We start from the raw sequence: 14,264 nt of genomic DNA on the forward strand, positions 1-14,264 counted from the left end.
GGCAACGGACCGACCACACTGTGCCAGGGCTGCTGGGGACCGACCGCCCTGTGCCAGGGCTGCTGGGGACCGACCGCCCTGTGCCAGGGCTGCTGGGGACCGACCGCCCTGTGCCAGGGCTGCTGGGGACCGACCGCCCTGTGCCAGGGCTGCTGGGGACAGGAAGGTAGCCTGTTCCTGTCCAGTTGGAGAAATCCCACGTTCCTCCTCCCGACTCGTTCACACTCAAAGCTCCCAGGCCCGCACTTGGAATCCGGGTCTGCGAAGCTTCCCCCACCTCCTCCCCCTGCTCTCCTGCTGGCCATGGGCACCCCGATTTCTCCCCGCCTTCCCATTTGGCAAGTTGCCCCCCTTGTCTCCCCTACTCCGCCCCCACACACTCCATCTCATCCCTGGGAAAGGCCGCTCGCCTGGCTGGGAACCTGGGCAAATCACACACTGGGAGGAACACATCCTACCTTCACATCAGCGGTGCCCCCCCTCCCCCCCGGGGTGCTCCCTGATCCCGCATTCACATCAGCCACGCCCCCAGTTGGGCCCCTGCGCGCGCTGCCCTCTCACCTGGGCCTCAGCAGTACACCCAGGTGTGGTCCTGGTCGTAGGCGTAGGAGGTTGCGCACCAGAGGAGGTTCTCCTTGGACCCTTTCCGGGTGCAGTTGAAATAATTCTTGTTTTTGTAGATGAAGGGGAAGTGGCAGGGGGAGCCGGGCAACAAGGAGGTGATCCCTTGGGAGAAGAAGGAGACCAGAGAATGGTTATCCCCGCGCCTTTACGCACCCGCGGAGGCTTAGGCACGCGGTGTGGGCGCGGCGGGCTCCCGTGGGAGGGGGTGAAACGCTGGCCTAAACCTAAATGCCAGAGGAGTTCTCTTTCTTGGGAAACGAGATGAGTTTAGGACTTGGAGAAGGTGGGGGTGGAGCTGGGGGAGGGCAAGGGGAAAGCAGGGGGGAGGGGGGTCAGAGGTGGCGGGAGAGGGACAGAGTTTTGTCACTGGGAGAACCAGGCAGTGGCGTGAGGCTCACAGAGGACAAGCGACAGTGGGTCCTCTCTATTCACAGACCCCCGATGGGAGAACTCGCCTGCTCGCTGACATGTCTTTGGGGCCCCTAAGTCCATGCTGGCGGTGGGTCTGCAGTCCTGGGTGGACACACCAAGCGGTGAAAAAGGAGCCGCCCAGGCCCGCGTCCCCAGCCCAAGGCCAACAGGCCACCCTCTGCCGTCTCCCGCTCTCCTGCTGCAGGCAGGGCCCTCCCGTGGCACACACAGTCCTTCCCCTTTTGTCTTTTTGTGCTTCTGGTTGGCGATGTCGCCGTTTTCAATGGCCCCGCGCATAGCGCTGGGGTGCTGGCTCCTTCCCCAAGCTCAAGGCGGCTGCCACGTGTCTCTTGGAGAAAATGTGTTAATGAAGGAGCTCCTTCCGGGCACCGGTTATTGGCCATTAACAAAAATGATCTAAAACCTGAAAGAGGGGTTAACGTATTGCCTCATGACCTTTCCCTGTCGCTCCAGACCAGTGTCTGTGGACAAGGTCAGCCCGTAAGGGTCACCTGATTCTCTAGCTCAGCGCCAGCAAACGTTCTGTAAAAGGGCCGGATGGTCCACGTTTGCAGCTTTGAGCATCACGCAGTGTTTGCCAGGATCTTCACGCCGCCATTGTGGCGGGAAGGCAGCCACAGACAATCTATGTTATAAAAAGCAAGTGGCCCTAACGCCGTGACGCCGTACCGCCCAGACAGCGGGTGGGTCAGGCTGCGCGTGATTTCGTGCGCTGGGCTTCTAGTCTGTAAATATTGGGCATGGCTGTGTGCCAATGAAACTTCATACATGGACCCTGGATTTTGTTCTGTTTTTGTTCATCCTCACCCAAGAATATTTTTCCCATTAGGTTTTAGAGAGAGTGGAAGGGAGGGAAAAGGGGGGAGAAAGAGAGAGAGAGAGAGAGAGAGAGAGAGAGGTGAGACACATCACTTGCTTGCCTCCTGCATGCACCTCAACCGAATTGTGTATTGAACTTGCAACCCAGGTATGTGCTCTTGGCTGGGGATTGAACCCCTGACTCCCTGGTGCATGGGCTGACACTCTAACAACTGAGGTGGACCCTGAATTTTGAATTTCATGTCATTGTCACCTGTCACAAAATGTGATTCTTCTTCTTCTTTTTTTTTTTTTTTTAAAAAACATATATATACAAAAATGTAAAAACTATCATTAGATTGGGGGCTGTATGAAAAGAAGCATTTGTCCAGCCCTGGCCAAGCTAGTCAGGTGGTTAGAGCGTCGATTGATACACCAAGGTTGTGGGTTCAATCCCGGGTCAGGGCACACACAGTCAACCAATGAATGCATAAATAAGTGAAACAGTAAATCGACGTTTCTCTCTCTTCCCCCTCCCCTCTCTCCTTCTCTCTTTCTCTCTCTTTCTCTCTCTCTCTCTCTCTCTAAAAAAAAAAAAACCAATTTAAAAAAGAAAGAAAGAAGAGTTCGTCCAGATTTGGCCCATAGGTAGGAGTTTGCAGACGACTGCTCTAGGGAAATATAACTTTGTTTCACTTACTATCTGCTATGGATTGGAGGCCCCAACTCTATAACTTGTAGAAGATTGATGTGCTGCAAATAATTTTTGTTCAATAGAGATGTCAATAGTTTCTATCTGGTAGATAGGATAACCCCAAAGGTTTGATAGCCCTTTAGATGTGAATGGATTTTATGTCTAATTTAGCAATCTTGTTTCTGCTCAGCATTCTTTTCTTCACTGATTATATTATTTCAGTGAAGAAATCTGTCCTTTGAACTGGCTTTCTTATCCTTCTAGTTTTCTTGTTAATAGACTAGGTGCCCGGAACACAAATTCGTGCACCATTGGGGTCCCTCGGCCTGACTTGTGGGATCGGGCTGAAATTGGCTCTCTGACATCCCCCGAGGGGTCCTGGATTGTGAGAGGACACAGGCCAGGCCGAGGGACCCCACTGGTGCATGATCGGGGCTGGGGACGGGTAAGGGAGGTTGGCCAGCCAGGGAGGGCTCCAGGGCCTGTCCAGCTTGTCTTGCTCAGTCCCAATCAGAGGGACCCTGGCAGCAAGCTAACCTACTGGTTGGAGCGTCTGCCCCCTGGTGGTCAATTCACGTCATAGCAAGCGGTTGAGTGACCTTAGCATATTATTAGCATATTACACTTTGATTGGTTGAATGGCCAACTGGTCAGCCGGACAGTTAGCATGTTAGGTTTTTTATATAGGATTAAAAAAAATCCCGCCCTAACCGGTTTGGCTCAGTGGATAGAGCGTCGGCCTGTGGACTGAAAGATCCCAGGTTCGATTCCGGTCAAGAGCATGTACCTTGGTTGCGGGCACATCCCCAGTAGGGAGTGTGCAGAAGGCAGCTGGTCGATGTTTCTCTCTCATTGATGTTTCTAACTCTCTATCCCTCTCCCTTCTTCTCTGTAAAAAATGAATAAAATATATTTAAAAAAAACAAAACAAAACAAAACAAAAACCCCTTAAATATTGCCCTGGCCAGTGTTGCTCAATGAGTAGAGTTTTGCCCCATGCACCGAAGGGTCTCAGGTTCAATTCCTGGTCAAGGGCACGTACCTGGGCTGTAGGTGCAATATTTGGCCCTGGCCGGGGCGCATGTAGGAGGCAACCTATTGATGTGTCTCTCACATCAATGTTTCTCTCTCTCCCCCCACTCTCTCCCTCCCTTCCACTTGCTCTAAAAAAAAAAAATCAACGGAAAAAATATCCTTGGGTGAGGATTAACAAAGCAAAACAAGACAAACAAAAACCCCTTTAAAATCGTATTTATGCTACTTGTTCATCAAACCAATGAGAACAGGACTCTGCCTCATTCGTCACCGTATCCCCTGAGCCTCACACAGTGTCTGGCTCACAGTAGGGCTGGAGTAGCATTTGCTGAGTAAACAAATGAGGGGGTGTCCCACGCCCACCCGATCCCCACTCCCAGATTACTGATGTCGGCACAGAAACTCCACAGTCCATCCTTGTCCATGTTCTCTGTGGTTGGACACCAGAGCTTGTTGTCTTCGTTCTCAATGCATTCAGAGATCACAGAGTTTCTGTAGATGGAGGGGAAGATGCAGGACTTGCTGAGGGAATTCCCTCCAAACTCTGAAAATGACCGTACAAAGGTTAGGGGGTCAAGAAGACGAAAAGGACTTCCATTCATCACACACCAACGATGGGCCTTGCTTTGGCTCATGAAAGGTAATATAATATTGGACACTCCCAAGCAACTTCTCATGATGCTATTATTTCTGCTTTACAGATAAGTGAGAACCCAAAACCATTGACACCCACACAGTTTACTGTCTACATGAACTGGGCTTTCTTGTTCCATGGGCTTCATCAACAGGACTCTACTATTCTAAGAAATTCTTGCCCGGGAAGATCAAAGTTGCAAATATTGTAACTTCCGAGAATTTCCTGAAAAACCATTTAAATAAACATCAGACTTTTCAACTTTCCAATAAATTATGTCAAAAGGACTATTTACCCTTCAACTGTAATTGAAAAATAAATTTTAAAAGGTTTAAAAGATGATTTACTCTTTAAGATACTTTGAATCCTTCTCAGAAATGTCACCTTGTCGTGACCACCAGTTCTAAACGATATTATTACCCACACCCAATCCTCATCACATCCCCACATTGAAAGACCCCCAAAACCTAACTAACATCCTGACTTTGCTCTTCTCCCTCCAAGATGCTATTAAGACACTGTCAAGGTGGTGTTCTCCCTTACATTATGCAATAAACTCAGCATCGCCTAATTAAAAGGCTGCTTTGGTGGGTTTTATGAGGAATCAGAATTACACCAAGGGGCCTGGCCTGGGTTTAGAGGCAGAGGGAAAGAGAGAGGAGGAGAAGGAGAGGTAGATCTAGACGAAGAGGAAGAGGGAGAGGTAGAGGGAGAGGGAAAGGAAGAGGGATTAAGTGATTAAGAGAACAATTTCTGCCAAAACTGGTTTGGCTCAGTGGATAGAGCGTCGGCCTGCGGACTGAAAGGTCCCAGGTTTGATTCCAGTCAAGGGCATGTACTTTGGTTGCTGGCACATCCCCAGTAGGGGGTGTGCAGGAGGCAACTGACCGATGTTTCTCTCTCTCTATCCCTCTCCCTTCCTCTCTGTAAAAAATCAATACAATATATTTAAAAAATGGGGCTACTGGTCATATATATAGTTTTTAACCTCATAGGGGTTGTTGTGGCATATAAATGAGTTCTTGCATGTGAAGTTCTTAGAACAATGCCAGGCACACGGCAAATGCTTACTATTGCCCTTCAAATGCTAAAAGGTTCACTATATTATGACCATTATTATTATTTGTATTATTTAATGTGCCCAAGATCACACAGCTGGTAAGTGGTAACAGCAGGAGTCTCACTCAGGTCTGACTTCAAAGCCCATTTTTCAGATGATAGGCAAGGTGGAAAACTCCTATTTCTGCGGCATGTGGTATGTTTAAAACACAGTGGCAGATCCTTTATAAAAATGAACTCTAATCTTTAAAAAAAAACCTTGAATTCAGCCTTAGTGTCCTCATTTTGAAGGCAACAAACTGACCAAGAGATTTGATAACTTTCCCGATGTAGCGGAGGAAGCCAGAGCTAAAGAGTACCTTTTCTTCCAGGACCTATTCTCGGGCATCTGTTTGGTGATTTAAGCAAATTCTAACCTCTGCAACCCACCACCCCATTCTTTTGACATTGTTCTGTAAATGCTGGCTCTGACTAATATGTAGTTGTAGATAATCAGCGTGTCGGTATAAGAATCTCAGGACCTAACTTTAAAAGATAACAGACTCTGACCTTCCGTCATCCAAGTGCTGGGAAATTTGTTGACCTTCAACTGTAAAACCAGGATGACATAAAACTAGGATGACAAAAACCCAGAAGGGTTTCACTCGATCAGTTTCAAGGACCGAACGAGGATAGACTGTGCTGGTGAGAACTTAGTCCCCTCCACAGACAACTCTCCACCCCGCCCCTGGATCTCTTTGCTCTGTTTCCCCCCTCTCTCTCTTGTAAAAACCTCTGTCTGCACTGAGAGGTTGGGATGGTCCTTGGGAGGAGAGTCCTCCATCTTCTCAGGTTGCTGGCTCTTGAATAAACCACTTTCCTTCTCACCAGCTCCTGTCTGATGAGTCCTTGTGCTGGTCACTGTGTACTCTCTGAGAAGACGCTTGGTGTCTGGCCAGTGTGGCTCAGTGGTTGAGCATCGACCTATGCACCAGGAGGTCAGGGTTCGATGCCCGGTCAGGGCACATGCCTGGGTTGCGGGCTCGATCCCCAGTGTGGGGCATGCAGGAGGCAGCCAATCAATGATTCTCTCTCATCATTGATGTTTCTATCTCTCTCCATCTCCCTTCTTCTCTGAAATAAATAAAACATATATATATTAAAAAAAAGAAGACCCTTGGCTCCTAGACTAGTGCTCAGCTCTCCACCTTGCCACCATCCCGTCATGAGGACCAATGACTTCCTCTCTCCTCTCCACCACGCACCCCATCCTGGCTCCAGTGCCTCACCATTGATTGCACAGTATTTCCACTGCTTCATCTCATCATAATTGGAGGTGACTGAGCACCACAGCTTTCCAAAGAAGCTGCCTTCCGTGATGCAGTTGCTGTAGGACTTTCCCCGATAGATGAAGGGGAAGATACATCGTGGGTAATCTGTATGGGAAGCATGCAGGAGGCAACCAATCGATGTGAGAAAGACACATCAATGTTTCTCGCTCTCCCCCACCCCCGCCCCAATCCCTCCCCTCCACACTCTAGAAACCAATAGAAAAAATACCCTTGGGTGAGGCTTAGCAAAAAGAACATAAACGGAATCTTTCTTTCTTTTTCTTATTAATTTAGAAAATTAAGAAAGAGACAAAGAATACAATGGTCTACTGGTTACAGTCCGTCCATTGAGAGAGCACTATCTTGGTGAACATTATCACCCACCATTAACACTCCTGTTTAGTTTCCCAGAGCATTTTCCATGCACACATGTCTATGATAACCCTTCTGCAAAAAATGCGTACACGCACACTGTCTCTTTTGTAGCCCATGGTTTACAGAAACCCGCTGATGGGACAGTGTGGCTCCACTCACCTTCCATCAAGCATGGCTTCCAGTGTCTGTCATATACCGCTTTGGTTGCACACCAAGGTGAAAGGCTACCTTTCTTGGTGCAAGAGAAGTAAACAGACCCCTTGTAGATGAAGGGAAAGACACATGGAGCCTGGCCATCTGAAGAACAGAAGACAAAACAGGAGGGGATGTCTTGTTTTCTTGGAAAAGTTAAACCATATGCACATGTAAACAACTAGTTCTTTTTTAAATATATATATTTATATATTGCCCGACTGGCGTGGCTCAGTGGTTGAGCGTTGACCTATGAACCGGGAGATCACAGTTCAGTTCCTGATCAAGGGTATATACCTGGGTTGCTGGTTCACTCCTTGCACCCCTTGTGGGACGCATGTGGGAGGCAACCAGTCAATCTATATGTGTCTCTCATCTCTCTCTCTCCTTCCCTTCCACTATCTCTGAAAGCAATGGAAAAAATATCCTTAGGTGCCCTGACCGGTTTGGCTCAGTGGATAAAGCGTCAGCCTGCGGACTGAAGGGTCCCAGGTTCGATTCTGGTCAAGGGCATGTACCTGGGTTGCGGGCACATCCCCAGTGGGGGGCGTGCAGGAGGCAGCTGATCGATGTTTCTCTCTCATCAATGTTTCTAACTCTCTATCCCTCTCCCGTCCTCTCTGTGAAAAACCAATAAAATATATTAAAAAAATATCCTTAGGTGAGGATTAACACACACACACACACACACACACACACACACACACACACTCATACACGATGACTCATAGAATCTGGGCAGAAATGGTGTTCATTTTCTGGCTCAACCCCCCCCCCCCCCCCAAAAAAAATAACATCCCAAGCAAGTCTTCAAGCTCCCGTCTTCCTCTGTCTGCCAGCTGACAGAAGAAAGGCGATGATGACCTCCCCAGCGGACGTGAGACAATGTTTGCAGCCATTTTCGGTGGTTACAACTGGGAAGGGGGGGACTGGCAGGGGTGCTGCTGAAACTACTGGGTAGAGACCAGGGATGTTGCTAAATATCTCACCAGGCACAGGACAGCCCTCCAGAGCAAAGAGCCATCCCCCACAATGTCAGTAGGGCCAAGGCTGAGAAACTTGGATAAAGAGGCGCTGGTAGAGAACGCTGACTACCCCCGCCCCCCAGGATGGTGGGGTCACACAGCAGAAGGACCCGGTGTCTCTGAATCAGATGTGTTCGACTTGAACCCCTACTTGGTTCAGCCACTGACATGCGGGAGCTGTTTGTTATAACAGTTGGTCTGTTACTCATACAGGCGGACAAGACACAAGCCCCTATCTTCAACCTAGTAGCCCCCTCTTGTTCCGGATCAGACCCTCCCCCTGGAGAACCTGGCAATGACCATGACAGGGATAAGGATGTTTTGGGGGCAGAACGGAAAAGGTAGAACTCCATCTTTGAGCCTCCCCCATGGGTGGGTACAACTAAGGTTCCTCAGCAATATTGCATTTCCTACCTCTGGGTCTCAGAACTGTTTGGTCTTGTTTTTTTTTTTTTGCCAAGTTTAAAGAGCTAAGATTTAGAAAGTACTTAGCAGGGTGCCTGGAGCGTGGCAGCGGCTCAACAAATGTCAGCTATCGTCATCATCACTGTCATTGTCATGGTCATCAGTGAGTTTCCTCAATGATGGGCAGCACTGGGTCAATGGGGTGCTGGTGGTGAGGGGGAGGCAGGCAGGTACACAGCATTAAGGCTATCCTTGGGAGCTGTGAGTAAGAATCAACACGTAACAGACCCTATTAGCCATCTGCAAAGTAGTCCGGCAGATGGTCTAATCTTCTTAACCGGGTTAAAATCCTCCATAATCCAGGCCCCGCTGACCTCTCTGTTCTCTCGTCCTGATGAACATTGCCTTGACCTTACTCCACGCTCTTGCTTGCCTTTGGGGGCTTTGCTCATGGTCTCTATCCTGCCCTGAGTGGCTTTCTTCTCTTCCTAGCTTTATCCCCTGCTCTTCCCCCATGAAGACTTGGTCCAGTCTGGATTAATACTCTTCCTCACTCTCTCTCTATATTTTATTGATTTTTCACAGAGAGGAAGGGAGAGGGACAGAGAGTTAGAAACATCGATGAGAGAGAAGCATCGATCAGCTGCCTCCTGCACACCCCCTACTGGGGATGTGCCCGAAACCAAGGTACATGCCTTTGACCGGAATCGAACCTGGGACCCTTCAGTCCCCAGGCCGACGCTCTATCCAGTGAGCCAAACCGGCTAGGGCTTTCCTTGCCCTTATAGTACTCTGAGCCGATCTCTGAAAATGTACTCACCAATTTTTAAAAGAATATAATGATTTGCTTTTGTATTTATCACTCCTATTCACTGTGAGCTCTCTGAATATAAGGCCTGGCCTTTTAAAAAAATATATTTTTATTGATTTCAGAGAGGAAAGGAGAGGGAGAGAGAGATAGAAACAACAATGATGAGAGAGAATCATTGATTGGCTGCCTCCTGCACACCTCCTACTGGAGATTGAGCTTGAAACCCCTGGCATGTGCCCTTGACCGGAATCAAACCCGGGACCCTTCAGTCCACAGGCCAATGCTCTATCCACTGAGCCAAACTGACGAGGGCAAGGCCTGGCTTTTATTTATTGCTGTGTGTCTGGCCCGTAGTATTGTGACCGGCACTTAGAAATCACTCAACAAGTATGTACAGAATAAATGAGTTTATGAATACATGTGGAGGGGGATAAGGGGTACTGAGTTTCAGCACCGGAATGTGGGTGTGGGCTCAGGAAGGCATGGCTGACCAGAATGAGACCCATAAGTGGAAAGGCTGACATTTAATCAAGCGCATTGCTCCCTATGTGAATAAATTGGGTTCTTAATCTTTTGGGGACTTCTCTGTTGTTTTAAGAAACCAGACCTCCTCTCTAGGAAAAGCTTCGTATGCCCTTCTGGTAGAGACGGCAGTGTGTCCACCAAAACCAGCTTCATTTTCCTCCCAAATGCACTGCTGAACGACACTGCCCAGACTCCCTTGCAGCTAAGCATCATGTGAGTTCTGGCTGGTGGAAATGGGAAGAAGTGACAGATGTTACTTCCTGGCCTGGCCAAACATAGGCTTTCCTCCAAAGTCTTCTAGACTCTCTTGGTCTTTGTCTATCAGCAAAGAATCCACAGAGCATTCTGAAGTCCTTGAGGATGGTGGAACCTCAAGATAAAAGAAGCTGGATCCCTGCCAACTAGATGCACCCTCATTGGATTTCATAGGAGCAAGAAGTAAAATGTTCTTGGTTGAAGCTTCTGATGCTTTGGAGTTTGTTACAATAGCTGTTCTGACTACCCTGATAAATACATACTTTTTAAAAATATATATTTTATTGATTTTTTACAGAGAAGAAGGGAGAGGGATAGAAAGTTAGAAACATTGATGAGAGAGATTGATCAGCTGCCTCCTGCACGCCCCCCACTGGGGATGTGCCCGAAACCAAGGTACATGCCCTTGACCGGAACCGAACCCGGGACCCCTCAGTCCGCAGGCCAACGCTCTATCCACTGAGCCAAACCAGTTCGGCAATAAATACATACTTTTAAAATACAAATCCAGGCTCTTATGGACACGAGTGCTTGCCTAGTGGCCCCACGTTAGGAATCTCTGGAATATAGAATGTGGTCATTGAAAAAGAACTTCATGGACCCGGCTGGTGTGGCTCAGGGGTTGAGCTTCGAGCTATGAACTAGGACAGTGGTCGGCAAACTGCGGCTCGCGAGCCACATGCGGCTTTTTGGTCCCTTGAGTGTGGCTCTTCCACAAAATCCCGACTTCTGGGCATGGGCCACGAAGTTTCAATCTCACTGTACATGCGCGCCCCCACGTGGTATTTTGTGGAAGAGCCACACTCAAGGGGACGATGCTCCAACCAACTGAGCCACACCAGCCAGGGCTAGAGCCCCCCTTTTAAATGAACATTGCATTTGCATTCCATTGCATTCCCCCTACCAAATACTGAGCATCTTGAACGATGCTTGTGTCTATTCTATTTAGTTTTCTTTTTCTTTCTTCCTTTCTATTTAGTTTTCAAAATAGCCCCATGAAGTAAACGCCACTGCTCCTCTTCAACAAGTTGAGAAGTGACCTCAGAGAGGTTGCCTTGCTTGATCGAGGTCACACAGCGCAGACGGGTCCAAGCCCCAGGTCTGCCTGAGGTTCCTACCAAGCCTTCTTGGATTCAGGAGTCGTTACTGCTGCCCGTTCATCCTTTCCAGTTTCCAAATCCTCCCCGTCATGTCCCGGGACACTCACCTCCATTTGTCTCGTAGGAGTAGAGGAGGAAGGTGGTCCATCCCAACAGGTAAGTGGACCATCGGTTCATCTCGGCCAGCCTCTTCTTGCTGGATTGACGGAAGAAAAAATAATTGGGCACCTGTGGGTCCCTTTCCTCTTCCACCCACACCCAAGTTTGATGTCCTGCCTGCCATCCCATCTACCATGATGACTCACTGGGATCCTAGAACAGAACAGGTAATACTCACTGAGCTCCAGGCACAGGACTCTAAATGCATTAAACTCCTGATAATAGCCCAAGGCCCTGGATTGTATTATTACCCCCATTGCATAGATGGGGAAACTGAGGCACAGAAAGCGTAAGCAGCCTTGCTGAAGACCACGCACGTTGTCAGTGGTGGGCTGGTAACTGAGCCCTGACAATCTAACTCTGGACACTGGGCTCCTGGCCACTGTTTGATGCTGCCTCTAGGCTTGGCGTGGGACCTACTGTGTGCTAAGCACATTATGAATGTCAGCCCAATGGTATCATTGTTCAGAACAGACACGTCCAGCCATAAACTGATCACTAAAATTCTGCAGAAGAATCGTCTTTTTTTTTTTTTTTTAAAAACATTTTATTGATTTTTCACGGAGAGGAAGAAAAAGGGATAGAGAACCAGAAACATCGATGAGAGACAAACATTGACCAGCTGCCTCCTGCACACCCTCCCTGGGAATGTACCCACAACCAAGGTACATGCCCCTGACCGGAATTGAACCCGGGACTCCCGAGTCCAAAGGCCAATGCTCTATCCACTAAGCCAAACTGGTGAGGGCCAGAATTGCCTTTTTAACTGCCTCTTGGACATGTCCCTCTGGATCAAGCACCTCAAAGTCCGACATCTGGCATTTGATGTGTAGCCTCAAATATCTTATTCTCCCCGTTTTACTTCATTTATTTAAAAAAAATATTTTTATTGCTTTCAGAGAGGAAGGGAGAAGGAGGGAGAGAGAGAGAGAAACATCAATGATGAGAGAGAATCATTGACTGGCTGCCTCCTGCACGCCCCACACTGGGGATCGAGCCTGCAACCCGGGCATGTGCCCTGACCGGGAATCAAACCATGACCTCCTGGTTCAAAGGTCAAAACTCAACCACTGAGCCACACTGGTTGGCACCCCTCCCCCTTTACTTAATTTCGTTGCACTATGTTTGCTATTAAGTGTTTGTGTCTCCCCAAAAATCATATGTTGACATCCTAACCCCCAAGATGATGGTATTAGGAAGTAGAGCTTTTGGGAGATGATTAGGCTATGAGGGTGAGGCCCTCCTGCATAGGATTAGTGCCCTTAGGAAAGAGCCCAAAGAGCGCCCTCTTCGCTTGTGAGGACAATAAAGAGATAGTGACTTCTCGCCAGACGTCGAATCTGCAGGGCCATGACCTTGGACTTCCCAGCCTCAGAACCAGGAGAAATAATTATCTGTTGTTTATAAGCCATCTGGTCTACCATATTTCTGCTACAGCAGCTGGAAAAGGCTAAGACAATGCTTTTCCTAGTCTCTCAAGCTATCACCCCAAAAGTAAGGCTTTGTTCTCTTGTCCCCTCCCTGTGCCCTATCAGTCACCAAACCCAGCTGCTTCTACTTTCTGAACAGCTCTGGCATCCATTCCGCCCTCCCTGCCTCTGCTGCTACTGACAACGTCAGGCTTTTACCATCTCTCCCTAAGCTGTTGTCACGTTCCCCGCCTGATCCCCCTGGCTCCAGTCTCTGCCCTGTCCACTCCTCCACGCTGCGGGTAGGGTCTCTCTCTTGGTGCGTGTCCTCATGGTCTCAATCAGACACAGATGTTTATTGAGCGTTTCCACTGCGTGGGGTGCAGGGCTCGAGGGTGAGTGTAGAGCAGCGTGTGAACCGGGCATGGTCCCTGCCTTCACTGGGCTGTCTACGAAGGTCACGGACAGGAAGTGAGTGAACCAGAGACAAACGTATAACTCCTAGCTGTGATCTCTGCCATGAAGACTGAGAACACGGGCGGCGATAAGAAATAACGGCACAAAGTTACTTTTTGATCGGGACGATGTGTAAACGGAGACCTGGAGGAAGAGAAATAGGAGGTAGATATGGGGGGAGCTGGGGTGTATAGAGGGGGCGAGGGCTCATCCGGGCAGAGATTGGCATGGGAAAGAGCTAGCTGTGTTCAAGGAACAAGTCGAACTGCTGTGTCTGGGGCTGGGAGCAGAGAGGCTAGAGAGGTGCCTGGCGAGGAGGGTGGGGCCGGACCCTGCAGAGCCTTCTTTATATTCTCAACGCAGCTGGAAACCACGGGAGGGATACAGTGGGGGAGGCGGCATCATTCATCCAAATCTCCCCATCAGGTTTACAACAGAATCCACAGTCCACACCACGGCCCTCACGTTCCCTTCCCTGGATCTGCCCCAGCTGCACTAACCTTTTCACTGTTTCCTGCACCAGCTGAGCTGGCTGAGCCTCAGGGCTTTTGCACCTGCGCTTCTCTCTGCCCTGCAATGCATGCCTCCTTCCCCCCGCCCCCCTCCAGACCACGCGTGCCATCTGCATGGCTCGCTTCTTTGCGCTGTAAAGGATTTTGTGCAGACGCGAGGAGTTGATATGGACTGACGTTCTGGGACGGTAATGAGTCCGCTTGGATCACGATGTGGATATTAACAGAAAATATTCTGCAGGCAGTTCAAGACAGTGGCTGAACCGTAAAAGGAGCCTTAATAGCCAGACACCCACGTCTGGAACATTCCCCTTAGGGCTGAGGATGTTCAAACGCTTGGATGACCCTCTGTCCCAGGCCGTGGGGGCGTCGGGGCTGGCATCGGGCCACCGGTTGCCGGGCGCTCAGAGAGAGGGGTGCTGCGGCTCTGGAGTCAAACCACAGTCAGACCGGG

General features: G+C 49.2%; 1 protein-coding gene across 1 annotated transcript; it reads right to left on the reverse strand.

The window, feature by feature from the left end:
* Positions 1–568: 568 nt before the first annotated feature.
* ELSPBP1 (epididymal sperm binding protein 1) lies at positions 569–11,451 on the reverse strand. The gene is made up of 6 exons (XM_070402346.1): positions 11,378–11,451; positions 9,275–9,278; positions 7,121–7,250; positions 6,545–6,691; positions 3,969–4,127; positions 569–726 (listed from the first exon to the last, which is right to left on the reverse strand). The coding sequence occupies exons 1-6, from the start codon at positions 11,449–11,451 to the stop codon at positions 569–571; spliced, it is 672 nt and encodes a 223-aa protein (XP_070258447.1).
* Positions 11,452–14,264: the final 2,813 nt, after the last annotated feature.

Source organism: Myotis yumanensis, unplaced genomic scaffold, assembly GCF_028538775.1.
Source record: "Myotis yumanensis isolate MYYU_CA2020_CCGP unplaced genomic scaffold, mMyoYum1.0.hap1 SCAF_23, whole genome shotgun sequence".
In the NCBI taxonomy this organism is placed as follows: domain Eukaryota; kingdom Metazoa; phylum Chordata; class Mammalia; order Chiroptera; family Vespertilionidae; genus Myotis; species Myotis yumanensis.

Excerpts from the sequence above, each read along its gene's own strand:
- ELSPBP1 (XM_070402346.1), bottom strand. The coding sequence starts at position 11,451 with ATGAACCGATGGTCCACTTACCTGTTGGGATGGACCACCTTCCTCCTC. Across the intron at positions 6,692-7,120 it reads GAAGCCATGCTTGATGGAAG|ATTACCCACGATGTATCTTC; the intron begins GTGAGTGGAGCC and ends CTTCCCATACAG. Across the intron at positions 4,128-6,544 it reads GAAATACTGTGCAATCAATG|AGTTTGGAGGGAATTCCCTC; the intron begins GTGAGGCACTGG and ends GGTCATTTTCAG.